The sequence below is a fragment of the Eriocheir sinensis genome, chromosome 44 (assembly GCF_024679095.1).
Source record: "Eriocheir sinensis breed Jianghai 21 chromosome 44, ASM2467909v1, whole genome shotgun sequence".
NCBI classification, from domain to species: Eukaryota; Metazoa; Arthropoda; class Malacostraca; order Decapoda; family Varunidae; genus Eriocheir; species Eriocheir sinensis.
The window spans coordinates 13,849,673-13,875,422 of NC_066552.1; the positions used below are offsets into that span (position 1 = coordinate 13,849,673).

General features: G+C 46.1%; 3 protein-coding genes across 15 annotated transcripts in view; 1 reads left to right on the forward strand and 2 right to left on the reverse strand.

Annotated features, from left to right (window-relative positions):
* Nucleotides 1-570: 570 nt before the first annotated feature.
* Nucleotides 571-4,676, forward strand: LOC126980590 (serine/threonine-protein phosphatase PGAM5, mitochondrial-like). Of its 2 annotated transcripts, none has more exons than XM_050830677.1 (5): nucleotides 571-734; nucleotides 1,282-1,532; nucleotides 2,046-2,263; nucleotides 2,673-2,806; nucleotides 3,358-4,676. In XM_050830677.1, the coding sequence occupies exons 1-5, from the start codon at nucleotides 571-573 to the stop codon at nucleotides 3,506-3,508; spliced, it is 918 nt and encodes a 305-aa protein (XP_050686634.1). In that variant the 3' UTR covers nucleotides 3,509-4,676. The 2 variants fall into 2 exon arrangements, with proteins under 2 accessions (XP_050686634.1, XP_050686635.1); XM_050830678.1 differs by having other exon boundaries at nucleotides 2,676-2,806.
* Nucleotides 2,096-12,593, reverse strand: LOC126980588 (uncharacterized). Of its 5 annotated transcripts, XR_007733390.1 has the most exons (10): nucleotides 12,348-12,593; nucleotides 11,094-11,526; nucleotides 9,418-10,824; nucleotides 8,862-9,047; nucleotides 8,568-8,690; nucleotides 7,887-8,004; nucleotides 7,641-7,728; nucleotides 7,082-7,288; nucleotides 5,777-6,378; nucleotides 2,096-2,244 (listed from the first exon to the last, which is right to left on the reverse strand). XR_007733390.1 is itself a non-coding variant. In XM_050830665.1 (9 exons), exons 2-9 carry the CDS (start codon nucleotides 11,520-11,522, stop codon nucleotides 6,012-6,014), a joined length of 2,925 nt encoding a protein of 974 aa, XP_050686622.1. In that variant the 5' UTR covers nucleotide 11,523; nucleotides 12,348-12,593; the 3' UTR covers nucleotides 5,622-6,011. The 5 variants fall into 5 exon arrangements, 4 of the variants coding, with proteins under 4 accessions (XP_050686622.1, XP_050686620.1, XP_050686624.1 ...); XM_050830665.1 differs by lacking the exon at nucleotides 2,096-2,244 and having other exon boundaries at nucleotides 5,622-6,378; nucleotides 11,094-11,523; XM_050830663.1 differs by lacking the exon at nucleotides 2,096-2,244 and having other exon boundaries at nucleotides 5,622-6,378.
* A 1,187-nt stretch (nucleotides 12,594-13,780) lies between these two features.
* Nucleotides 13,781-25,750, reverse strand: part of LOC126980589 (tyrosine-protein phosphatase non-receptor type 4-like) — a 98,826-nt gene continuing 86,856 nt past the window's right edge. For 6 of the 8 annotated variants that reach the window (XM_050830675.1, XM_050830670.1, XM_050830671.1 and 3 more), the window contains 6 exons: nucleotides 22,960-23,208; nucleotides 21,484-21,697; nucleotides 20,702-20,831; nucleotides 20,039-20,156; nucleotides 19,067-19,233; nucleotides 13,781-18,371 (listed from right to left, as the gene is read on the reverse strand). In XM_050830675.1, coding sequence (XP_050686632.1) covers nucleotides 18,285-18,371; nucleotides 19,067-19,233; nucleotides 20,039-20,156; nucleotides 20,702-20,831; nucleotides 21,484-21,697; nucleotides 22,960-23,208 — 965 coding nt within the window. In that variant the 3' untranslated portion in view covers nucleotides 13,781-18,284. Of the gene's footprint in view, nucleotides 18,372-19,066; nucleotides 19,234-20,038; nucleotides 20,157-20,701; nucleotides 20,832-21,483; nucleotides 21,698-22,959; nucleotides 23,209-24,239 lie in introns of all 8 variants that reach the window. The other 2 variants (XM_050830673.1, XM_050830672.1) reach the window with 2 other exon arrangements.

Genomic DNA, 25,750 nt, shown 5'->3' on the forward strand with positions numbered 1-25,750 from the left:
TGATAATAGGGAGGTGCTTTGTGTTAATTAATTAGACAGAACACCCATTTGCTCAGCTGGTACGGCCACACCCACCTGGTAGCCCCCTGAGAACACTGAAGAAGGGGAAGGGGGCAGTTTAGGTCATGCCGGGAGAGAAAGAATTGTAGTTTTACATATATTTGGTCAGCCCGTCATATTAGGGAGGTGCTTTGTGTTAATTAATTAGACAGAACGCCCATTTGCTCAGCTGGTAAGGCCACACCCACCTGGCAATAATAATGATAATAAGTAATAATAATAATAATAACAATAATAATAATAATAATAGAAGATACCCTTAACTTATCCTAACCTTTTCCAAACCCAAATAGCCACTTACCTAATATATTCCCTTGGTAAACTCACATATAATAATAATAATACCTAATAATAGAAGGTATCCTTGACTTAACCTTTCCCAAACCCAAATAGCTACCCACTCAATGCATTTCAACAGTAACTTCCTAAACAATAATAATAATAAGAAGAAGAAGAGCATAATTGCAGCCTACCTGAGCCCTGTGTCCCTTTTTCCCAAGTAGCAGTGCCATGGCGTTGTTCCGAGGGGCGGGGCGGCTGGGCGTTGTGGCGGCGGCGGCTGGCGGCTCGGTGGTGGGCTTCCTGCTGGGCCGGGACAATCAAAGGAGCACAGCAGAGGCTTCCTGGACCACCAACTTCACCCCCTCCGTCAAGTGGGACTGGAATTGGGACAGGTAGGAGTGAGATGGGAATAAGGGGTTGGATTCTGTATAAGTGTTTAATTGATTCAGTTCCTTTTATTGTATTAAGGTAAGTGAAACAAGGAGCTGGAGTCTAGTTATATGTTTTTTATGAAGTTCAGTTTGTTTATTCAAATTAAGACAAATGGAATAAAAAGTTTGTTTCCATGTGGTTTTACCGAATTCAGTTGCTATATTCCTATCAAGATAAAATTCTGTGTTTTTTCCATAAAAGTTACACAATATTTACGTAGATATTAGTACCCACATAATTATAAATATGGCGGCTGGTTGGTTATTCTTTGAAACAGGAGAGGAATTAGGAGTTGGTGTCAACATCTTTTTTACTCAGTTTAGTTTCTTTGTTCGTAATGAGATAAAATTCTGTACTCTTAACAAATTTTATAAAAGTTACAAAGAATATTTGCCTAAGATAATACTGGAAAGTAGAACAAGTAAGAATATTGATTATTTTATTTGTAAAAGTAAATATAATAAGTACTAATTAATTAAAATAGTTTGTTCTTCTTTAATCCAACAGAAGAGAGGCGGAGAGTCTCGTCAAACCGCTCAAGAGGCACCCAGACTACAACAACAACAACAGTAACGATAACAACAACAATAACAGCAACTACACCAATGACGTCAACAACAACAGCATCATCGTGGAGGCGCGCGAGGAGAAGCTGGAGAAGGCTCGGCCCACTGCGACGCGGCACCTCATCTTTATACGACACGGCCAGTACAACCTCAATGCCAGCAGTGACTCAGAACGCTACCTAACTAAACTGGGTGAGTGGGTTTGCTTTGTTTTCTTATTTTTATTGTTAGGTTAGGTTAAGTCTAGGGTACTCACTTGACCCTCTTCTTTGGGTTGGGCTCTGAGGCATAGTAGTTGGGCATAGTGGGTGGGTGTTTTCTCTATTTCCTTTTTAACAATAACAAAAGCCACTCAAGGGGGAAAAAGGAGAGGAAAAAAGCCAGGATGGAGCACAGTGTATAGAGTGTGTTTTCTTTTCTTTATTTCTTTTCGTAATAGGAACTTACTTTCCCGATACTTTAAATCTTGTAACTATAAGCTCATGCCTACCTCCAACACACACAAGCTCATAAGTAAAGCACTCATCAACCTCACTTGTCTTCACCCTATTATTCTTTTCCCTGGTTATATAATGTCTCATATTTTAACTTACTTTCATTACTTTTTATTATGTAACTATAAACTCATGCATACTTCCGACACACACAAGTTCCACACACACTCGTCAACCTCACTCCTCTTCACCTTATTATTCTCCTCCACAGGGCGTGACCAGGCAGCACTTACTGGCGAGCGGCTGAAGGAGCTTGGTCTGCCGTACACTCGGTTCGTCTACTCCACCATGACACGAGCCACGGAGACGGCGAACATCATGAAGGAGAAGATGGGTGACGTGGGGGAAGTGGAGTACTGCGACCTGCTACGAGAGGGCGCCCCCATCCCCCCGGAACCCCCTCTCGGAAGCTGGAAGCCGGAGAAATACGTATGTCTCTGTGTCACTCTATCAAACACACACAAGTCCGTATTTTTAAACATATCGGCACCTCAGTTCGCCTGTTTGAAAAGCCTCTCGTAGAAGTTTCAGGGATTTTCATGGAGTGTTTAGTGACTCTAGTGATAGTTTAACATGCCCTCTGCACCATGGAAGGGAAAATTACGCATCGCAACCCAGTTAATCTTCTCTGTGGCCTTGGGAAATACTCGTAGTGGGAGTCTGATACGTTTAAAAATGTGGATCTACGTAAATAAACTGTTTTTTGTATTACTGTGGAACTATAAATACGACATGATATATTTTACAACATAACCTGTGATAAATAATACCATGTAAATATAGCTATGACTCGAAGCTACTCTCCAGCCCCTCCTCCTCACCCCCCGTTTCCCCTTAGAAGTTCTACACCGATGGGGCGCGCATTGAGGCCGCCTTCAGGAAGTACGTCCATCGAGCATCTCCCTCGCAGGAGAAGGACAGCTACGAGGTGTTTGTGTGCCATGCGAACGTCATCCGATACTTTGTCTGCAGGTGAGGCATTTGGTTGGTTGGTTAGGCCACACAGTCACACACATACACTTGTTTTTTTGCCTTGAAAGTTTGTTTGGGTTTTAGCAGCTTTCATATTTTTTTCATCCTGTAACTTGTTTTTTTAGGTAGTTTTCCTCATCTTTCAGTCTTGTAACTTGTCTTTCAATCTTGCAACTTATTTTTTAGGTCACCTTTCAGACCCTTGTATAATATTTTCCTTGCTTTTCAATCCTGCAACTTCATATCAGATTGTTTTCCTCGTCTTTCAATCCTGCAACTTATTTCTTAGGTCACCATTCAGACCCTTGTATAATATTTTCCTTGCCTTTCAATTCTGCAACTTCATATCAGATTGTTTTCTTTGCTTTTCAATCCTGCAACTTATTTCTTAGGTCACCATTCAGACCCTTGTATAATATTTTCCTTGCCTTTCAATTCTGCAACTTCATATCAGATTGTTTTCCTCGTCTTTCAATCCTGCAACTTGTTTCTTAGGTCACCATTCAGACCCTTGTATAAATATTTCCCTCACCTCTCCCCTCGCCTTCCAGAGCCCTGCAGCTCCCACCTGAGGCCTGGCTGCGGATATCTCTGCACAACGGGAGCATGACTCATCTGGTGGTGCGTCCCGATGGACGTGTGGCCCTCTGGCACCTTGGGGAGTGTGGTTACATGCCACCTGACAAGCTCTCCCGTACCTAACCAAAGCTGCGGCCTATGGAGTCTCCCCTTAAGGTTGTAGGCGCAGGGTGTGAGTGACTTTGTATGATAATTATGACCTGATTCCTGATGGCAAAGAGTGTAAGGTCAGGGGTCAAGTATTTGTATGATAATTCTGGAGTGTTCCCTTACAGCCATGATTCTAGGGTCAGGATTCTAATAAGTACCTATTTCTATAATAATTAATGTGTTTCCTTAAGATTCTAGAGTCAGGGTTTAATATGTATGATAATTATGGAGAGTTTTCCTAAGACCGTGATTCTAGGGTCAAGCTTTTGGTGAATGTTTGTATGAAAGTTTGGGCGGAGAGTACTTTGGGAAATTTCGGGATCAATTCGTATAGCTGTTATTATTTGTTTACGTAAGACAGTGATTTGGTGGATTATACGTTGGCAAACCAAGGGATCAATTTGTACCTTTATCAGCTTACTTGTACGTAGATTTGGCAGGGAAGACTATATTGTAAACTGAGAGAAGGGCTTGTGTGTCAATGGTGTTTGCATGTTGAGATCAATTTGTACCTCTATCAGTAACTTGTACGATGAGTTGGCAGGGAAGACTTATGTGGCAGACTGAGGGAAGGGGTTGCGTCATTAGTGTTTGCATGTAGAGGTCAATTTGTATCTCTATCAGTAACTTGTACGATGATTTGGCAGGGAAGACTTATGTGGCAGACTGAGGGAAGGGCTTGTGTCAATGGCCATTTTGTACCTCTATCAGTAACCTTTAAGATGATTTGGCAAGGAAGACTTATGTGGCAAACAGGGAAGGGCTTGCGTCATTAGTGTTTGCATGTCAGGTGTTCATGTGAGTTGCGTTCAGAACCGTCTTCCAAGAACGTGTGTGTGGCTGTACTCTCTCTAGGAAGTTATGTGTATTTTTGTCCTTCGTAACACTGTAGAGATAGCATTAGTATTTATTTTGTTTGCCAGTTTGTATATGCTCAAAATGGCGAACATTCTACAATTATTTATGATTTAGGGAACGGGCAGCGAGAAGATGACCCGACAGGGATTGAAACTCGATGACAGCAAATGTGACGCTGCATCGCCCACCAGTCATAAGTATGTACTGTGATCCCTCGACTGATTACGCTCGATCAAACTACGACTGTAAACATAAGTGAAGAAATAAAGATGCATCATGATTATTGTGGCTTTGTTATTGGTGGGAAACTGGGAAAAATGTAGCTACTCTTCACTCCTCCAATGGTTCTTCTTATTAGTTTCAACACTACTAATATTGTTTCTAGTCTAATAATGCTTCTTAGCCCACTGGAGGTGAACTAAATAAATTACGGAAGAGAAAAAGTATGTGAAATTAGAATATAAAGAAGAAAGAAAGATTGTAGAAAATATAATTGTAAATGAAATTGATACTTGGAGGAGAGATAGATAGACAGATAGATACACATAGATGGAGATAAGAGAGATAGATAGATAGAAAGAAAGAAAAATAACCCAGTCAACCCCTTCAACACTAATACAAAACACTTATACATAGAAAGGCGATGTTGACAAAAGAAAATACTGGATGCTAAACAAATCCCTTTACTGTACAGAACACACACACACACACACATACCTATCTCCTTAATATTAGTTTACAAAGGCATAACTTTCTGCAAACATCCACTCAGAAGTCACTCTCATATATAGGATCTCCACTTCTCTGATTTAGAACTACATTATTTTTTTTATTTCTTTCCAGCACAGACAGGGAGGGAGGGCAGTGACTGTTGTGCCTTTATTCCATGTTGTAGAGGTACCTGAGAAGAGAGGATGCTGGGAAAGGGCTGGAGATGAAATTACCAGAGCAGGATGGAGTACACTAACACCAGAGAGAGAGAGAGAGAGAGAAAAGGATGCTGGGAAAGGGCTGGAGATGAAATTACCAGAGCAGGATGGAGTACACTAACACCAGAGAGAGAGAGAGAGAAAAGGATGCTGGGAAAGGGCTGGAGATGAAGTTACCAAAGCAGGATGGAGTACACTAACACCAGACAGAGAGAGAGAGAGGAGGAGGATGCTGGGATAGGCCTCGAGATGCTGGCTCTTAGCTGATCACCATCCAAGCCTTTATTAATACCCATGGAAAGAGTTAGTACTTTTTTTTAATAGTTTACAAAGGTTCTGGCACATGGGAGTGAAAATGAGTTACCACGCGACTTGAGAAATAATGGCCCCGGACATCCCGCTACCTCGACCACCATGTTACTTTTTCTTTTTGCTTAATGCACCGTTCTCTTACCTCGTTATCACCTGAACGGCTTGATGAGGACAGGTAACGAGTTCTTTCTGTGGCTTCCTTACTGGCTAACCTTCCCTTCCTTAACCTTCCTCCCTTTAACTGCATCCATTTCTTCTTCTATTCTGCTTTGTGACGATTTCTTCCTCTTCTCAATCCTTCCCTTGGTGGCTTGTAACCTGCATAGCCACCAGTGTTCCTGTGCTTGCTGCCTCTGCTGTGCTTGCTGTCTGCTGCCTTAGTGGTACTGGAACATGTCCTGCTGCTGGGCCTCAACCTCCGTCACCTGGAACATGTCGAGTGTCTGCTGGGCGCTTGTGTCTCCGTTTGGCGCGGCGGCCTCCAGCGTGTGGTACTCTCTCGGTGCTGAGCTGCTGTCCTCCTGCGCCAGAACCTGAGGCTGCTGCTGTTGTTGTTGTTGATGCTGTTGGTGCTGTTGTTGCTGTTGGGGTGTTGACTGTTGCTGCTGCTGTGTCTGGTGCTGGTGGAACTGAGGTAAGGCCGAGGAGGCTGTCTCTGTAGCCGCTGTGACAACCTGAGCCTCAATGTCGCACTTCTTCAGTTTATGGAGGTACTGAAGGTGCTGCCTCACGCCCTGAAGCCACCTGAGGAAGGGAGGAGACGAGACTTAGTAGGACATATATTACAAGGGATAATTATATATATGGAGATACCAATAGAAGAGCTAACATATAGAGGTATGAAGGTGCTGCCTCACACCCTGAAGCCACCTGAGGAAGGGAGGAGACGAGACTTAGCAAGACATATAATACATGGGAGGTACTTATATAGAGACACCAATAGAAGAGCTAACATATAGAGGTACTGAAGGTGTTGTATCACACTGAAGCCATCTAGGGAAGGGAGGAGAGGAAAGGAGTTACCAGGTGGAGAACTAGAGAAATATACTGGCTATAGAGAGATACTGGTAGGAAAATATGAACTGCAAAGGATACTGGTAAGAAAGTACTGCAAAGAAAAGCCACAAAGACCTCTAATAGTCTCCTTATGATGGCATCCTAGAGTGACGTTTCATAGGAGTTTGGGGCATTTCCAGGGGTAGTTTTATGACCCTGGTGGTAGTCTGACCCTTCCTTTGTACCATGAACCTAAAAAAGCACTCATTAGAATCTGACTGATCTACTTTTCGGCCGTAAGAAATGGCTGATGTGAGAGTTGGTAGCATTGACCAACCATAGGGACTTTCTGATAGCACCATAGAGTGTCCTTCCTACCCACCTGAACCACTTCCCACAAAGACCTAATTCTCTCCTTATAACAGCATCCTTGAGTGTCTTTTCTACCCACCTGAACCACTTCCCACAGAGGCGACACTTGTACTTGGACTCTGCGCTGTGTGTCTGCATGTGCTTCTTGACGCTGTCGTGCCAGGAGAACTTCTTGCCGCACAGTTCACACATGTACGGTTTCTCCCCGGTGTGAATGCGCATGTGTTCGTTGTAGTGCGCACGGTGGTAGAAACGCTTCTGGCACAGCTCGCACTCGATCTTGTACCTGTGGGGAGATAAGGGATAAAAGTCCTCCCTTTGACCTCTTTTGACCACTCTCCTAAACTCTTTTTTATAGGTGCAGTGTTTAGTGGGCTTATTTTTTTCTCTATTACTTTCTATTGCCCTTCAGACTTCCTATACTGTGAAAAAGAAAAAAAGTATGTATTTTAAATGTATCGGAGCCTCAGTTTGCCTGTTTGAAAAGCCTCTCATTGTAGAAGTTGCTGGGATTTTCATGGACTGTTTTGTTATACCAGTGATAGTTTTACCCGACCTCTGCACCTTGAACGGGAAAGTCACCACCCATGGAAACCCGGTTAATCTTCTCTGTGGCCTGTTTGAAAAGCCTGACTCACCTTTTCTCGTGCTGGGAGCGGACATGGCAGAGGAGAGTTGACTTGTCCGTGAACTCGCGCTGGCAGTGACTGCACTCGTACTTACAGTCTGAGGAGGAGAGAATTGGAGGCAGTTGAAGGCCACAATAAACATTAAACAAAAAAGCACACTGACATTATTCATGCACACAGTTGATGAAGTTGATGAAAGACGAGCATTTGATGGATGATGGTATAACAGAGGTTACTACACACAGCCACACTCACTCTGGTGCTTCTTGATGTGCTCCTTGAGGTTGAATGGCTTCTTGAAGTAGGCGTGGCAGTATGGGCAGGTGTGCAGGTTCAGGTCATGGCTGTGCATGTGCTTCTTGAGATGGTTAACCTGTCGAGAGGGAGAGAAAGAGAGAGAGTTAACCCGGTAACTGTGGGGATCATGTTTCTTAAAGGCCCTTCCCTCTAAGCGAGAAAAATGAGAAAAAATCATCACTCACGCAAACCATTTCATAATATATATCAACGCATTTGTGATCAGTTTATGCATCATTTATTTTTGGGGGTTTATATCATGGCAAAAAATAGATTCGTCGCTGGTTCATGGTAAAGCCACAAATTTGGCCTATCGCTGCTACCGGGTTAAAGTGCTGTCTATCTAAATAATACTAATAAAACAGATAGTAAACCAATGACGGCTGCCCTCGTTGCCCCCAAGGTCAGACCCCAACCAAACGCTCTCCATCAGAAATAGATAAAATGTATAATTATAATCGTATATTAACAAACACTGCCCTCTTAATTAACCCCCCAAGACCGAACCCCAACCAAAAATATCTATAACAAAATCCCCCCCATAAAAAAATAATGATCGGAAACAATGAAAAAAAATATATGTACTAACCAACTCTATCCCCCTTGCACTCCTTCCTCCCCCCTCTCCCCCTTACTCACCCCCACGAAGCGCTGTTTGCAGACGGTACAGACGAGGTTCTTGGGTTTGCCGGACGGAGAGGTCTCAGATTTCTTCTTCCTCTTCTTCTTGGGGCTGTTCTGAGCGGGGGTCATCTCCAGCTCCTGAGAGAGAGAGAGAGAGAGAGAAATAAGAAACAGCACATGTGATTTACCCAGCTAATTCTTTTTCTTCCCCCTTTTCACTCCTTTCTGTCACCCTTTTCCTCCTCTCCTATAAACTAACTAAATAATAATAATAAAAATAGTAATAGGTAATGACTGTCTCTCTCTCACCATGGGCTGTGTGACGGGTTGGAGGGCAGGGTCGCAAGGCCTATAGAATATCCCAAGTATCTCCAGCATCCTCTGCAGCTGGTCCTCCTTGATGCTGAACTCCCTGGTGAGCTGCTCCACCCTGGCGTTGATGTCCCAGGGCCCCGCTGCTGCCGCCCGGTTGCTAGTGGCACACACGGCCCCCTCCTGTTGGTGTGGGGGGAGAGGTGTTGAAGGGGTGCGTGGAGGAGCTGATTCAAGTTACAGTTGTATTTTATTTGTTCATTTTGTTGTATAAGTGTTTGTGGGAGAAGGTTATAATGCCCTTTTTTATGTAGTTCCTCTCTTCTACCTGTTGTTGGTTGGTGCTTCATATTCCATTGTTAACTTATCACTACTACTGTTTACTACCATCATCCTGTGTTCCCCAAACCCTCTACTACTTGTCAACTCCCCTGTGATCTAGTTCCTCTATAGTACATGCTGCTGCTTGACTCTCCAGACTCTATTATTTATGTATTATTACTAGTCTTTACTGTTTATTATTTCCTCCTGCTTCCCCCTCAGCATCCCTCACCTGGCAGCTGGTGCAGATGACGCTGAGCTGCGAGACGGCCCCCTCCCTGAGCGACGCCTGCTCCTGGATGACAATGGTGCCCAGGCCGGGGCAGCGGTGCATCATGCGCACCATCTCGCCCAGGTTGGTCATGTCCATGATGCGGTAGCCCACGGCGGGAATCACGTCGTCCACCACGCCCGCCGGGATGAGGGAGGCCGGCTCACACTGCTCCGAGGCCTTCAGCAGCTGGCCCAGCAGGTTCTCCTTCTGTGCCTCCTGCTGCTGCAGCGTGTTGGTAGTGCTGCCGGTGCTGCCGTTCACCGCCCCCACACCCTCCACGGGGCTGGGCTCGCCACGCACCGCCAGGATGCCGTCGGGTATGACAAAGCTGCCGCCACTGCCACCGCCGCTCTCCTCCAGCCCCACACCGCCACCGCTGGTGGTGGTGGTGGTGGTGCTGGTTGTGGCAGCCATGCTGGCAGCCGCAGCCTTGTTGTCTCTCTTGCTGCGGCGCCTCCTGGAGGTGGTGGTGGTGGAGGCTGTGGTGGAGGTGGCTGAGGTGGTGGTGACAGAGCAGGTGGTGGTGGCAGCAGTGGTTGTAGTAGTGGCAGTGGTGGTGGTGGAGGTGTGGTGGGTATTAGCTGCACGGCTGCGTCGGCTGCGCAGCACCAGTGTGGGGCGCTGGGGGGGTGGGGGGGGTGGCGGGCAGTCAGCCTTCTTGGCCACTGGTGGTGGCTGCTGGGGCTCAAGCTCCTGGAAGGCCTGCCCCAGCCCGCCATTGCCAGCGGCCAGGGTGGTGCGCTCCAGCTTGGGAGTGCCCAGGCTGGCCAGGGTGAGGGCCACCTCGCTGTCAGTGTCAGAGGAGCCATGGTAGGCCATGGACAGCTGGGCCATGTTGGTTTCATAACAGGAGGAGGAGATGAGGCTGAACTCGGCCCCGATGGGCATCATGGCCGCCCCGTCCCCCCCCACCCTGGGGAAGGCCCCCTCGCCCCCCTCCCGGCCCCCCAGCACCAGGCCATCGCCGGGTTGGTCCAGGCCGGCCGCCCCGTCCTTCTTGTGTGGCTGGTGCAGCACGTAGAGAGGCGGGGCCACGTCTTGGGGGGCTGGGGCATACACACCCTCCCCCACCCCACCCTGCAGCAGGTCCACGGCCCCCTCCCCCTCCTTGACGCCGCCCATGCCTTTGGCCAGCGGCACTGGCACTAGGGAGTCGAAGGGCACGATGTTACCAGCAGGCACCTCGTACACCATGATGGGCGCCGGCTGCAGCCCCTCATAGTAGTGCTGCGTCTCCAGGGGCAGCGCTCCCGGCCCCAGAGGCATCTCCTGTCCCCCGCCAGGCCCTCCGCCACCATGGAAGGAGGACAGCTTGAGGCCCTTGGCACCCCCCAGCACCTCCGAAGCCTCATCCAGCAGTGCTGCCTGTGTGGGGAAGGAGGAGTAAGCCGGCCATGAGTGGTGTGAGATCCATTAATGTGTTCACAAGCTGCAAACCACCACAATATTCACCTAAAGGTGGTCATGTGCCATGTAAGTGTGCATGCATAGCAGAATGTAGTGTTTGATTTCCTCTCATCTGTTTACATTTTCCCATTTTCAAATAATAGTTCAAAAAGGAAGTTTTCATTGTTCAGAAGGCTCAACCAATAACATCAACTTATTTTATATTCTCTCTCTCTCTCTCCACCCACCTGGTGTCCCAGTGCACGCTGGACCTCCCCGCTGCCGTCCATGTCCCCCATGTCCCCCTCCAGGGTGAGGTGGTCCTCCCCTGGGCCACCCAGGGGGTCTTCCAACTCATGGGGGGCTACCTGGTCCCCCTCGCCCCCCAGCTGCAGCTCCTCCCCCCCCACCACTGCCAGGCCCCCATGCTGGTGGTGATGCTGGTGGTGGTGCTGCTGATGCTGGTGGTGGGAGTGGGGGTGGTGGTGGTGGTGGGGGTGATGGTGAGGGTGGTGGTGAGCATGGTGGTGGTGGTGGTGGTGTAGGTCATCACCAATGGTCCTCATGCCCTGCTCCACCTCCAGCTCCATCACCGGTGACAACGAGTGCTTCTGGCCCTCTCCGCCAACACCAGCCGCCGCTGCTGCCGCTGCAGCAGCCAGGCCCTGGTGCTCCATCCTGCTGCACACACACACACAGAAACAAACAATTAACAGGGACTCGTATAGCCTATCAACTTAGCCTACCTATTCTTCTGCCCTGGCCACCCTCTCGAGGGTGAGTTAGGTGTCATTCTGGAGTAATTGCACTGGTACTATTTTGGCCAAGGTCACCCTCAAGACTGACACCTGAGAAGCCTGTGGCTTCCAATGGCACCTTTTGCTTTAATGTATTTCTTTTCTTTTTCTGCAGAGGCCAGCAATGACGCACGCTGCTGCCTCCTCGATATCCATGATTAAGCCGCCTGTGGCGCCCACCGAGAAGTGTCTCGTGTGCGGGGTGACCCGCGACACTTTTCAATGGCACCAGAGACTCGTGCCTGCACGTGGCCTGCACACCTGAGACTCGTGCCTGCCCGTGGTCTGCACACCAGAGATTCGTGCCTGCCCGTGGCCTGCACACCAGAGATTCGTGCCTGCCCGTGGCCTGCACACCAGAGATTCGTGCCTGCCCGTGGCCTGCACACCGTGTGCGGCCTGCATGCACGGGGGAATGCCTCCCTGACAGCCCGCAACACGGACACCCGCCGCCAGGCCTTACCTTCAGGGCCGGGAGTGAGGCGCATCTATGGTGCGGGGCGGAGAACACGGCGGAAAAGAGGCGTGATGGAGTGCGTCCCGCTGCCTTGAGTCGCGCCGCCGCCGCCAGCTGAGTGGGACTGTCAACAAGGCGCCACAGACTAGCTGGGACGAGAGTGATTCTGCCAGGCCTGGCTGACCCCCCACAGGGACACGGCTGACCCCGTGACCTGCCCTCACCTCATCTACCGGGGTCTTACTCACCACTGCAGGGAGCGGCGGGGCGTGGATGGTGTGTGTTTTGAGGCAATTTATGGCGTCTTGAGAACCTTGGGGTGGGAGCCAGCAGGCGGCCTTTGACACCTTATATCCTCTCCACATGGAGGTTTACAATTACTGGAAGAGTTTAACTGATATATGTTGACTCCTTTTTACTGCTTTAATTATATGTAGTGGTTATGGAGGCGTCTGGAGAGAATAACGCGGTATAATAAAAGATAAAGCTCTAGCTATATAGTACACTGAATATCTATGTAAATCTCTCTCTCTCTCTCTCTCTCTCTCTCTCTCTCTCTCTCTCTCTTTAATTGTTTCTTATCTTCCAATTACCCTTCAGCATTATATATCATCTCTCTCTCTCTCTCTCACATGAGGTATATATTATAGTCTGTCCCAGCCTCCCAGGCATGTCCCTTTATTCTCTCTCTCTCTCTCTCTCTCTCTCTCTCTCTCTCTCTCATGAGGTATATATTAGTCTGTCCGAGCCTCCCAGGCACGTCTCTTAATTTACTCTCTCTCTCTTAGCAACATATTTCAACTTATCTTCGTACAGCGCGATATACCAACTAATTAATTACTGATAACACAAGAAGATAAGGTTTAATCTGGGTCTATATTTTCTTATTTTTTATCTAATATATGTTTGTCAATTTCCTTCCCTTTTAGATTTGATTTGATGGTAAATAAGGTGATGTTTTGAAGCCATATAGGCCTACTCATTTTAGCTTCATATATGGTCTGTCGTATGTTCTGTCTGTATATTAGGAGGCTTAATTAACTGTAATCTGGTCTATATTTTCTTATCTTTAATATATGTTTGTCAATTTCCTTCCCTTATAGATTTGATTTGATGGTAGGCCTATTGGGTGATGTTTTGAAGCCATATATATAGGCCTACTCATTTTTAGCTTCATATGGGTCACTGTTGTTTTGATATGTTTTGTTATGTTATGGTTTCTTAATTCCTCTTCTCTCTTTTTATACTTTTCCTCCTCTAGTGATCTCTGTCTCTCTTGTTCTTTCTTTCTATAATTCCTTTCTTTAATTCTTCAGTCTCTTTGTTTTGTTTTTCTTCCTTATTTTCATTTTCTAGTTATCTGTTTCTTCCTCTTCTGTCTTTTATCATCCTCTCTCTGTTCCTCCTAATAGTATTCTTCTTCCTTCCTACAGTCTCCTTATCTTATTCTTCCTCTTCCCCTTCTCTTTCTTCTTCTTCCTCTTTCTTTTTTCCCTTTTACAACCCTATCTTCTTTTCTTTGTCTCTGCCAATATTCTTCTCCCTTCCTTCCCTAGTTCTTCTTTCTCTCCTACACTTCTCCATTCCTTTGCCTCTTCCTCTTTTATCATCCTCTCTCCATCAATTAACTTCTAGGGACGGATTATTTTGTTATCTGGAAACAAAAAGAAAAGGCCATTCATAAAAACCAGTTTTCTTTATTGCTCATTTGTCAAATAAAACACACATTCCCTGTTGTCGAGTTTGTATGCATCGTCAATACGAACTTAAAGATATCAACAAACAGAGGGAATCATGACTTACACGTAACACACACACACACACACACACACACACATACATACACACATCAGGGTCATCCACTCACCAGGCACTCACAGTCAGTCAGTCAGTTACATGCTATACCTCACCCACTCACCCACATCCGAGGGACTGGCGGGTGACTGTAACTCTTTAACGACTGCCCTGTAAGCTGGTAGACATACGACTGTGAGCTCATTCTTGTGACCAGACTACATCATCGCGATTCTCGAACACTTTCCGACTCTCGCTGCGACCGTTTTCCAAGACCATGGAGGAGATCAGGCGGGATTTTGTGTTGTTTTACGTTTGAGGCATCGAAAGATTGTACGAGTGTGGTGTGGGAGGATTAATGTCGATTGTATAGTGTATAGATTTGTCTTATATGTTAACTCAGTGTCAATTTCTTCCTAGTTAAGTCCAGTTCTCTACCATCCATAAATAACCATATATATAATTCTTCCTTCCTCTCTATTAGCTTGTCATATATGTTAACTCAGTGTTGATTCCTTCCTAGTTAAGTCCAGTTCTCTACCATCCATAAATAACCATATATATAATTCTTCCTTCCTCTCTATTAGCTTGTCATATATGTTAACTCAGTGTTGATTCCTTCCTAGTTAAGTCCAGTTCTCAACCATCCATATAAATAACCACAGACCTAATTCTTCTCTTCTCTCACTCTCTATCTCAAGGCTGAACAGCAATACGAGGAAACTAAATGCATGATATGAGGGTTTTCCTTTTCCTATGGTTGCATTACGCCTGTTGTGTCTCATGAAGTGGGTTTGGTCTGCTCCTGCCTGTCTCTCAGTGTCTCTATCCCTCACTGCCTCTCTCTCCTCCTCCCTTCATGAATAGTGTTGCAATAGCCATTCTCAGAGAGTCTCTATGCACAATCAAAATCACAGAATATAAAGTGTTGAGATCTGATCCAGAAGAAAAAACAAACAGAAACAAAGTGTATACAAAATCATGTTCTTGTTGTTACGGATGATTGAAAAAGAAAAAAGCCGTCATCAGATTTTGTTTATAGAGGAAATCAGTGAAAATAAAAATAATGAAAGCAATATTACATACAGCTTACTTGTGCTAATATAAGTTAATTAGGATAGTACCGTTATCGCTAGTGTTGTTTTTTATACAGGTGGCGACGTTGCATCTTGAATTAAAATGCTGCGGACGTACGTAATAAAATAAATCAATGTTCAGTCACTATGTATATAAATAAACACAGACTGGTCAGACCCCAACGGTTCTTTGGCAGACTGACTGACACACACACACACTCACACATACGTACACACTTACACGCACACACACATGCGTTCTCCCACCGTCTAACTCGGAACACTTGACACGTTTTTCCCGTCTTCGTAAAAATTGTCCACACTTGAGATTCACTTCGGTTCGTGTCGTGTCGTGCACGGCGAAACACACCTCAACGCGTCGCTACGTAAGGGAGGAAACCGCACTCTTAAAGTCTTCCAATATGAAAGTGACACAGAAACACTACTAGTACGTACTGACCATTACGAAAAAACAAAAAAACAGAAATGTCGAATCCACAAAATGTCTTCACCAACTGCCGTTCACTCGCCTGCCTGTCTGTCTGTAAAAATATCATCATCATCATCATCAGTGCTATCAACCGTATATAATAATAGAATGAAATGCAAGACTTTTCACACGCACGTACACTGTTACTATAGTTACTACATTACATTATACTACATACAAAGAGCAAAGGCAGTAATGTGATGTCTAATAAGTGTGTTTATAATACCCTGAGAGGTACAGTGGGGCACGCGGCCGCACCCCAAGGAGTTACTTTACGCCCTCGCCACAGCTATGGGGTCCAGGCGCCACAGAGGGCCGGACTGTCGAACCTTACGTACTGGCTTGCTTCGGTTAGGGTGTGCTCACCTATTTGTACGCATGACCCCCAATTTGTACACATCAAGGGGAGTTTGTGGTTGTTGAAAGTGGGAGAGACTCATAGCCCAGACAATGAGGGTGTTATATGAAAATGAGGAAGATGAAGACGAAGATGAAGAAGGAGAAAAAGAAGACATCAAATAGGGAGATGGGTACAGATTGGCCTACTTAATCTCACCTCCACCCATGACTCCTTTTTTTCCTTGACATGCGTACAAATTGGGCGACATGAGTACAGATTGGCCTACCTAACCTCACCTCCACCCATGACAAGCCTCCATCCTGGGCAAACACAACTAGGCCTATACACACCCTGTTTATAATGCTTTGAACACTTCCAGAGCCTCCATGAAGCCTATGCAACAATCAGACTTTTTCTACTTCATGTCATGCCAGGAAAGCCACCAAAATGGGTACTTCCTGGGCATCGATATAGGAGGAGAGTGTATCCCTTTCAACGAGGCCACCAAATGGGTACTTCTTGGTCATATGTATAGAAGGAAACCATATCCCTTCTAGCATAACCGCAACAATGGGAACTTCTTAGTCTCATATGGAAGGCGATTGTATCCCTTTCAGTGTTTCCAGACACAGATGACCGCCAAAATGGGTACTTCCTGACCATAGACATAGGAAGAGAGTGTACCCCTTCCAGCTAGACCACCAAATGGGTACTTCTTGGTCTTGTATGGAAGGCGAACATATCCTTTCCAGCGTTTCCAGACACAGGTGACCGCCAAAATGGGTACTTTCTGATCATATGTGTGGAAGAGAGTGTACCCCTTTCACTTCAGGACATGGGTTCATGGTTTACCGTGTCCTTCCCATTGTCGAATTATATCCATTTCCTTCTGTTTATGTCTCGACACGGGTTGCTATGCCTTGCCGTGTCCTGTGGGGTGTCGGAAGGTCACTACATGTCCTTTCCAATATGTCAAGATATCTCCGTTTCCTTCCATTTCAGCGATGACACGGGTTGCTATGCTTTGCCGTGTCCTGTGGGGTGTCGGAAAGTCACTATGGGTCCTCTGGTGTTTGGTGAATTATCTCCATTTCCTTCCATTTCAGCGATGACATGGGTTGCTATGCCTTGCTATGTCGTGTGGGGTGCCTGAACGTGGCTATGGGTCCTACGGTGTTTGGTGGCTCTGTCCGTCGCCTCGTGGATTGTCACTTGCTTTGGCTCTCACGATAAGAGGAAGGCACGTGTGGGATGAGGCAGGGAGGGACAGGGCAGGGATAGGGATGGATAGGAAGGGACGACAGCTTGACATGTATTCACTCCCTCGCTGCTCTGCGGAAGTGTCGGTCTTGGCATGAGTTTGAGGCAGTCCCAATGTGTGTCTGTAGTGGTATATACTCTGCTTGTTTCCTTGTCTCCTTACACTCCCTCGCTGCTCTGCGGAAGTGTCGGTCTTGGCAGAAGTTCGAGGCTGCCCCAAAGTGTGTCTAGTGCTATATGCTTGTCTGTGGTCATCTTCTTGTCTCCTTATACTTCCTTGCTGCTCTGGGAAGTGTCAGTCTTGAGCAAGTTATGTCCATTGGCAGCCGGCCCAGACACGCTGCCTATGCCCAGAGTCACAATAAAAAGCAGTTGTGACTTGTGGAAGTAAAAATTGCCCTCATGTAAATTGCCGTGAAGTAGCTGTGTCCTTTTTCTTTCTTTCTTTCTTCTTGAGTGCTGTGGTTTCCTTCCCTCCTGTTGTCCATGCCCAGAGTCAGTATAAAAGCAGTTGTCACATGCTGAAGTAGAAATGATCTTGTATAGACAGCCTTGAAGTAGCTGTGTGTGTACGTTCTCTCTCTTTCTCTCTCTTCCCAGCTGGTGTTTTCTCTCTTCCTCAGGACAAGAACGTCAACCCTTTGGTCTAGGCTGTGTCGGGGTCTGGTCTCTGCACACACACACACACACACACACATGCAACTGGCTGGCTGGCGTTTAAATTCCTGTTTCTCCTTGTGATTTTCCATATTCACAAGACTGTCTGGCTTTTCTAACCTCATCTATTCAGTGTTTTCCTCCTTTCAGTTTCCTATACACACACGACTGGCATTTCTTTCTCTCTGTGTCCTCTTCTGGCGTTTCATTTCTTGTTTCTCCTTTTGATTTTCTATATTCACAAGACTGTCTGGCTTTTCTAACCTCATCTATGCAGTGTTTTCCTCCTTTCAGTTTCCTACACACACACAACTGACAGTTCTTTCTCTCTGTGTCCTCTCCTTTCAATTTTTTATACACACACACACGCACACACGAGTGACGTTTCTGTGTCCACCAAGTTCCTGAGCGGCACGACTTCAACTTCTTAACCTAACCCCATCATCGCCGCCACTGTCACCCGAGCCTCTTGTGACACCCCAGACAGCCTCGGTACCGCCACGGAACCTCGCCACACACTTCACCGTTGTTTGTCCACGTCGAGAGAGTCGCTCGTTCTCGCTGCCTCTCATCTCTGCTCGTACTCGGCCAACGGCTTGACCAACTCCTCGGTGTAGACTCGGTGGATTGCCTCACACACGAACCTGAACTGACTCTGTGGGGGGAGACGAGAGTGAGTGAGTGAGTGAGTGAGCGAGTGAGTGAGTGGGGGGAGAGGAAGAAAGAGTGAGGAAGGAGAGAAAAGGAGGAGGGAAAAAAGGGGGAAACAGGGAGGAAATTAACTAAAGAAAGGAAGATTGTGAAAGGGAGAGAAAAAGGAGAAAGGAGAAAAAGAGAGAGGAGAGAAAAGACAGAAAACAGGAAGAGAAAGACAGAAAACAGTAAAAAACGACAGAAAACAGGAAGAAAAAGACAGAAAACAGGAAGAAAAAGACAGAAAACAGGAAGAAAAAGAGAGAAAACAGGAAGAGAAAGAGAAGGAAAGTGGAGAGAAAAAGACAGAGGGGAGAGAGAAAATGGAGAGAAGGAGGAAGAAAGATTGAGAGCGTGAGAGAACTGATTCCAAGGACTAATATTACATCTAACTCACTGACCTTCCTCACTAACACTACTAACACTAATACTACTAACACACTCCCTTCCTCCCTCAACCCTCTACTCACAGCTCTCTGCACTACTAACACTAACACTACTAACACCCTCCCTCCCTCCCTTTCTACTCACAGCTGTCTGCACTACGAACACTAACACTACAGCCAACACCCTTCCTCCCTCGGCCTCCTACTTACAGCTGTCTGCTCTACTAACACTTACACTACTAACACGCTCCCTCCCTCCCCCCCTACTTACAGCTGTCTGGATCATCATGGCGCGCTGGTCCCTCATGGCTTTGACGATGTCCAGCGGGTAGATTGGCTCGTTGGCTTCGATCAGGCATTGTGCCGTCTCCATCAGAATGAGAACGCCCGTCCGCCCAATGCCAGCCGAGCAGTGGACTATTGTAGGCTCCACCATGCCTGCAGAACACACAGAGATGGGTTAGGGGACGCAGAGGAAAGGGACAGAAATGTTTGGTGTTTATACGTAGGGAAGATGTTTGTAAGACTTCAGAATATATGGAATGGAAGAAGACATTTGTAAGACTTTAAAACATAGGAAAGAAGACATTTGTAAGGCTCCACAACATAGGAAATGGAGATAAATGTTCAATCTTACAAGTATAGGGAAAGAATTAAGGCATTTATAAGACATTACAACTTAGGAAATGGAAAGAAATGTTCAATGTGAGAAAAGAGAAAGAAAAATTTATACAACCAGACATAAAATTGATCAAAACAAAGAGAAATGACAGATGATAGAAGCTGGGGAAGAGACTATGATTTGGACAGAGAGAGAAAGAGACAGAAGAAGGAGTAGCTAGAATTTCCCACCTCACACACTTACCCAGTCTCAAAAACAAGGACAGACAGAGAGAAAGAGACACAAGAAGAGATAGTGTACATCCTGCCTCCTCATGCACACACAGACACACACACACTCACCAACTCTTGCTTTCTGGATATGTCAATTAGAATCAGCCAAGTCAAAAACAGGGACAGACAGAGAGAAAGAGACACAATAAGAGATAGTGTACATCCTGCCTCCTCATGCACACACAGACACACACACACTTACCAAATCTTGCTTTCTGGATATGTCAATTAGAATCAGCCAAGTCAAAAACAGGGACAGAGAGAGAGAGACAGAAGAAGAGCTAGAGTGTCCTGCCTCCTCACACACACACACACACACACACACACACACACACACACACACACTTACCAACTCTCGCTTTCCGGACTTGAGTGACGAAGTTGAGGAATTCTGTTGAGTCATCAGGCACGCCGTGATCAGGCCAGGCCAGGTACTGCATGTGTGTGATGTGTCTCTCCTCCTGCGTCTGTCAGGGAGGGAACGGAAGAGAAAGTTAAAAAAGGTCTGTTAAAAGATATGATGGATACAGGGTTACGATACATACAAGGTTAGTTAGAAGATAGAATATATATGAGTTAGAATGTTGTTATGTAGAGGATGTGAAAGGGAGAGAAGGGAAAGAGTTCGGTAAGATTAGTTGGAAGGTACGAGAGATACAAGTTAGAGGTTAGTTATAGTGTATAGAAATTAGTTATAGGAATGAAGTATAAGAAAACAGACAAAGACAGGAGGAGGAGGAGGAGGAGGAAGAGGAAGAAAAGGAGGAGGAGGAGGAGGAGGAGGAAGAAAAAAGAGGATAAAGAGGACTGTGATAACTAAGGTGAATGAAGTCATTTGATAACTCACCCACAGAGACGAGATACAAGATAAGATGACCTACTTGACAGACAGAGAGACACACAGAGACAGACAGACAGATAGAAAGAAAGACAGACAAACATAGAGACAGATAGAAAAGCAATGAGAGAGAGAGAGACAGACAAACAGACAGACCAGGCATGCTCTCCCTACCTCTGTGTTGATGAGAGTGAACTCCCTGAAGGCAAAACCCGGCGTCTCTTCCTCCTTATTGCAAGTGACTTGAAGGATCCCAAAGTCCACGGTCTCATAAAGCCTTGGCCAGTACCGGTGACACTTGACTCTGTGGGGGGAGGACTTGGGTGAGACACATAAAGAAAAGGTGAGGTGATAGAGATAAAGGATAAATGTGTTAAATACAGGATTTCAGAAACTTGACTCCTGTAGAAATGCAAGTATGGACCACTGATAGGAACATGCCAGTAAGGAAGAAGCAAGATATTTCTCAATTTTTGTATTTCTGCTGGCCTATGACTTAACCCCTTGACTGTGGATTTCCTACCATAAGGCATCACCAAGCTACAGGAATGGATCAAAAAGTGGCTGCTATAATTCAATGAAGAAAAATGTAAAGTCCTGCACCTTGGGAGGGGATATCCAGCATACCAATACCACATGGGAAACACTCCACTATCCACCACAGAGCCAGAGAAAGACCTGGGTGTGTATGCTACCAGGCTACCAGGAACAGCCAAAGTCGTTCCAATCGCAGCGGACGGGTTAAACACTTTCAAGAATGGAGACAGACGGTTGATGGAGAAGAAAATTGAGGTTGAGTAAGTGCTTAGGCAATGAAGAATTGGAAAAGGAGAAGGAAAGATCGGATAAGGGAGTGCCACATGGCTTTTTATGTTTCCTCCCAATTTACACCCTCATCAAGCTGCCTCCTCTTCTAGTATACAAAGAGCAATACAAACACACAACCACAATCTCACCTCCCCTGCTCAACCACAGTGGTGAGCATGACAATGAGGGTTGACTGCTGCTCCCAGACCATGTACCAGAAGTCTGCACAGGTCCCAGCGAGCGGCCCCTGACTTGCGATGTAGCGGTTGACGATGCCCGATGCCTGCACCTCCATGTTGACGTAGGAAGCGTTGATGTAGTCGCCCGAGGGAGAGGTGGTGAGGGTGACGCGGGTGGTGTCGTCTGGGGAAGGAGGTGGTGGTGGTGATGATAGTGGTGGTGGTGGTGGTGGTGATGGAGGTTTTGGTTGTGGTGTTGATCAATGCAGTGTTGGAAAAATAAAGAAATAAAAAGTAGATAATAGGGATAGGAGGTGGTGGTGATGATGGTGGTGTTGAAGGGTAGGAGGTGATGATGCAGTGTTGTAGAAAAAAAAATAATAAAAAAAAAATCTGACCCCTCCTTCCCTCCGTGAGTCCTTACATGAAATTCTAAAAAAAAAAAAAAAAAAAACAGAAAAGAACGTAATCAAATCCTTATCAGAAATCGACATTAAGCACCCCCCCCCACCACCCCTCATAAGCAAACACCCCTGGATGAGCCCCCGGATCAAAACAAACACTGACGTAATGACAAGCAGATATAAACGCAGGTATAACACGCAGGTGGATAGATAAGGGGAAGTAGGAGATAAGGAGGAGACATATTGAGTTTTAGAATACCCGAGAATTGTTTTTTTTTCTTTCTTTCCTCCTCGTCGTGTAAGAATGAGAAGAGGAGGAGAAGAAGCGGAGGAAGAGGAGGAGGAAGGGGAAGAGGAGAAGAGGAGGAGGAGGAGGAGTATACAGGGGAAGGGGAAGAGGAGGAGGAGGAGGAGGAGGAGTATACAGAAAGACAAGTGGCAGGAAGAGGAGGAACAAGAGGAAGGGGAAGATGTAGAAGAAGAGAAGGAGGAAAAGGAGGAGGAGGAGGATGTAGGAAGATCAGTGATAGGAAGGGAAGGCATGATAGAAGGAGGAAGCAAAGGAGAATCAGAGAGATGGATGGATGGAGTAAAGGAAGAGAGAATGGAAGGAGACTGAGGCTGAGGGTAACAGAACAGCAGTAGAAGAAGTAGAAGTAGAAGAAGAAGGAAAAAGAGGATGACAAATTAACTAAAACTGACAGCTATATTTACAAGGAAAAGAAGAAGAACGAAGAAGAAAAATACGACATAAGAAATAAATATCAACAGAGAGAGAGACACAGTTATGAGGCAAAATATCTTGGTATCTGTAATGACGAGAAGAAGAAGTAGAAGAAATAGAAAAGAAGATCAACAAATAAGAACAGACACACAAGGAACAGAAGAAGAAAAAGAAGACATAAGAAATAAATATCAACAGAGAGAGAGAGAGACAGAGACACACACTTACGAGGCAAAATATCTTAGTATCTATAATGATGAAAAAAAAGAAGAAGAAGAAAGAAGAAAATAAGATGGTAATAATAACAGCTGTACGTACAAGGCGAAATATCCCTGTATCTGTTCTTCTTCTCGTTCTCCTGCCGCCGAGCCTCCGTCACTGTGAGTCCAGGCTTGCGTCGGTACAGCTGTTCAAACTGTGCCACCAGCGAGCCCGCCTCCAGGCCCTCCCCCAGCAGCATGAGGCTCTCCTGCAGGGGTGGCACCATGCCCTTGATGGTGGCACTGGATGGCAGGACTTCAGGCACATACTGGAAGGGTGGTTCGTCGATGTCCTCCGTCACGTAAACTGTACGGAGAGAGATATGGGGTGTCAGTGGGTGTGATTCTATACTAAACTTGGCATAGCTAGTAACTGGAGTCTTATGGGGTTTGTTAATATAGTTTGTTGGGCCTAATCACGTGCTGGACTTGGTATCAGTAGTAAAGAACATAATTAGAGGTTCTTAAAGGGTCCTATAGGCTTGTTAATTAAAGGTTTTGGGTCTGGTCATGTGCTGGACTTGGTATCAGTAGTAAAGAACATAATTAGAGGTTCTTAAAGGGTCCTATAGGCTTGTTAATTAAAGGTTTTGGGTCTGATCACGTGGTGGACTTGGTATCAGTAGTAAAGAAAAGTATTTAGAGGGTTTAAGTGAGTTTCTGGATACTGATAAGAGGTGTATTGAGCCTGGGTTTAGATTCCCCATGGTCTGATCATGTGCTAGACTTCAGATTGGTAGTAAGTAGAGGATTTAGAGGTTATAACTGGATTTCTGGGTACTGGTGTTAGTGGGTGAGAGATGTATATATATGACAGTGTGCAACATGTGTATTTATGTATAAGTTAAGAGGATATTCATAGGTCCCTGTATGCCTAAATATGTTTCCTGTATATACTGATAGGTAGTGTGTCCTTAAACTTTAAAGAACTTCAATAAATGTCCCCAGTCCCCCTTCCCAAGACTTTGCATTTCTGCCTCAGCGGGTGTGAATATGAAGCAGATGGTGGCCAAGCTTGTTTTGAAATGAATCAGTCGTGTTGTACTGAATAACTGAAGCTGGGAGAGAGCGAGGGAGAGAGAGGGAGAGAGAGAGAAAGCATATAGAAAGACAGAGAGAATACATGATCACTTGAAGCACATTTCCGAAACTAACCAAGAGAGAGAGAGAGGAAGAGAGAGGGAGAGAGAGAATAATACAAAAAAATACAAAATACAGAAAATACGAAATCAAGAGAGAGAGAGAGAGAGAGAGAGAGAGAGAGAGAGAGAGAGAGAGAGAGAGAGAGAGAGAGAGAGAATAATACAAAAATACAGAAAAATCAATCAGTCGACGCACTTTTCCGAAACTGACCACGGACCAGACGCCTCAACTTCTTCATGCCCTTCGCCAGCGGGTCTTTGCTCCTGCCGCGCCGCTCAAACAGACGATTGGACACACCGCACACACCGTCACCCTTCCTCTGGGGCTGTGACGCCTCCTCCGTTTCCTTCCATTGGGGCTCGGATTTATTTACGCTGTGGACGATTACGTTTGCTTTGTTCCGAGGCTGTGAGACGTCCGCTGTTTCTGTGGTAAGGGGTTCTTGTTTGGTTACATTATGGGTGGTTAGTTTCGTCTTGTTTTTGGGCTCCAGAACCTCCGCTGTCTTTTGGTGTTCGAGTTCTAGCTTGGTTAATCTCTCAGTCATTCGCTTCGTCCTGTTTCGGTGCTCCAGAACCTCCACCGTTTGTTTCGTAATGGGTTCTAGTTTGCTCATGCTCTGGATCATTAGTTTCGCCTTATGTCGGGGCTCCAGAACCTCCACTGTTTCTCTCGTCATGGGTTCTAGTTTGGTTATGTTTTGGGGTTCCAATACCTCAACTGTTTCCGTCATAATGGGTTCTAGTTCTGCAACATTCTGGGTCATTAGTTTCGCCCTGTTTCGCAGCTCCAGAACCTCCACTTCCTCCTCTGTTTCTCTGTACTGGGGAGCAGCTTTGGTCCTGTTCGGAGACTTCAATACCTCCTCCATTCTTTGTCTGTCTCGGAGGTCTATTTCCTTTAATCTTTGGGTCATGACTTTTATCTTGTGGCGAAGTTCCATGACCTCTGCTGAGTTGCTGTGCGGGGTATCTGTTTTGTTTATGGTTTTGAATGCTTCTTCTGCCTTGGTTTCTGATATTATTTCCTCATTTTCTGTCTTCTTTTCTTCATTCTGATCGGACACAAATTCTTCCTTCATCCGAAATACTACATCTTCCTCACTCTCAGATTCTTCTTCCTCACTCTTCGACTCTTCCTCCTCACTCTCAGACTCACTTTCAGACACATCTTCACCATCATCACTCTCAAACAAGTCTTCAACCCTCCTTATGCACACTAGCGAGGGCTCAGACTGAATGGCCTTGTGGGAAGCAACTTGCAGAAATATTTCCTGAGGGTGCCGGATAACGCTCTTCTCCATGACGTACGTTGGCACCTGCGGCGGGCACTCGGGGACGTCCTCCTCCTCGTAGAATACCGTCGCTCTCCGTCCATCGCTGGGAGACAGAGGTGGCAAGTCATAGGATTGCGATGTCGGGTTCTTGTATGCTCTCGTCAAGACAAAACTCTCCTCTGCGATGTTTCCAAGCAGCGACGAGTTCTGGTATAAGTTGTTATGTGCTTCTAGGGGCATAACATCCTCCTTACCCCCTGTTCCAACCATGTCCAATACCTGTCTCCACGTTGCAGGACTCCACGGGAATGGTTTGGGGCATGTCACATCCTCCGTACCCTCCCTCAAACCCTTGCTCTTTCCCTGTTTCCTCTTTAGTCGACTCCTCTTGCCACGGTCGACAGGGTGCGTGTTTGAAGCCATTGGTGTC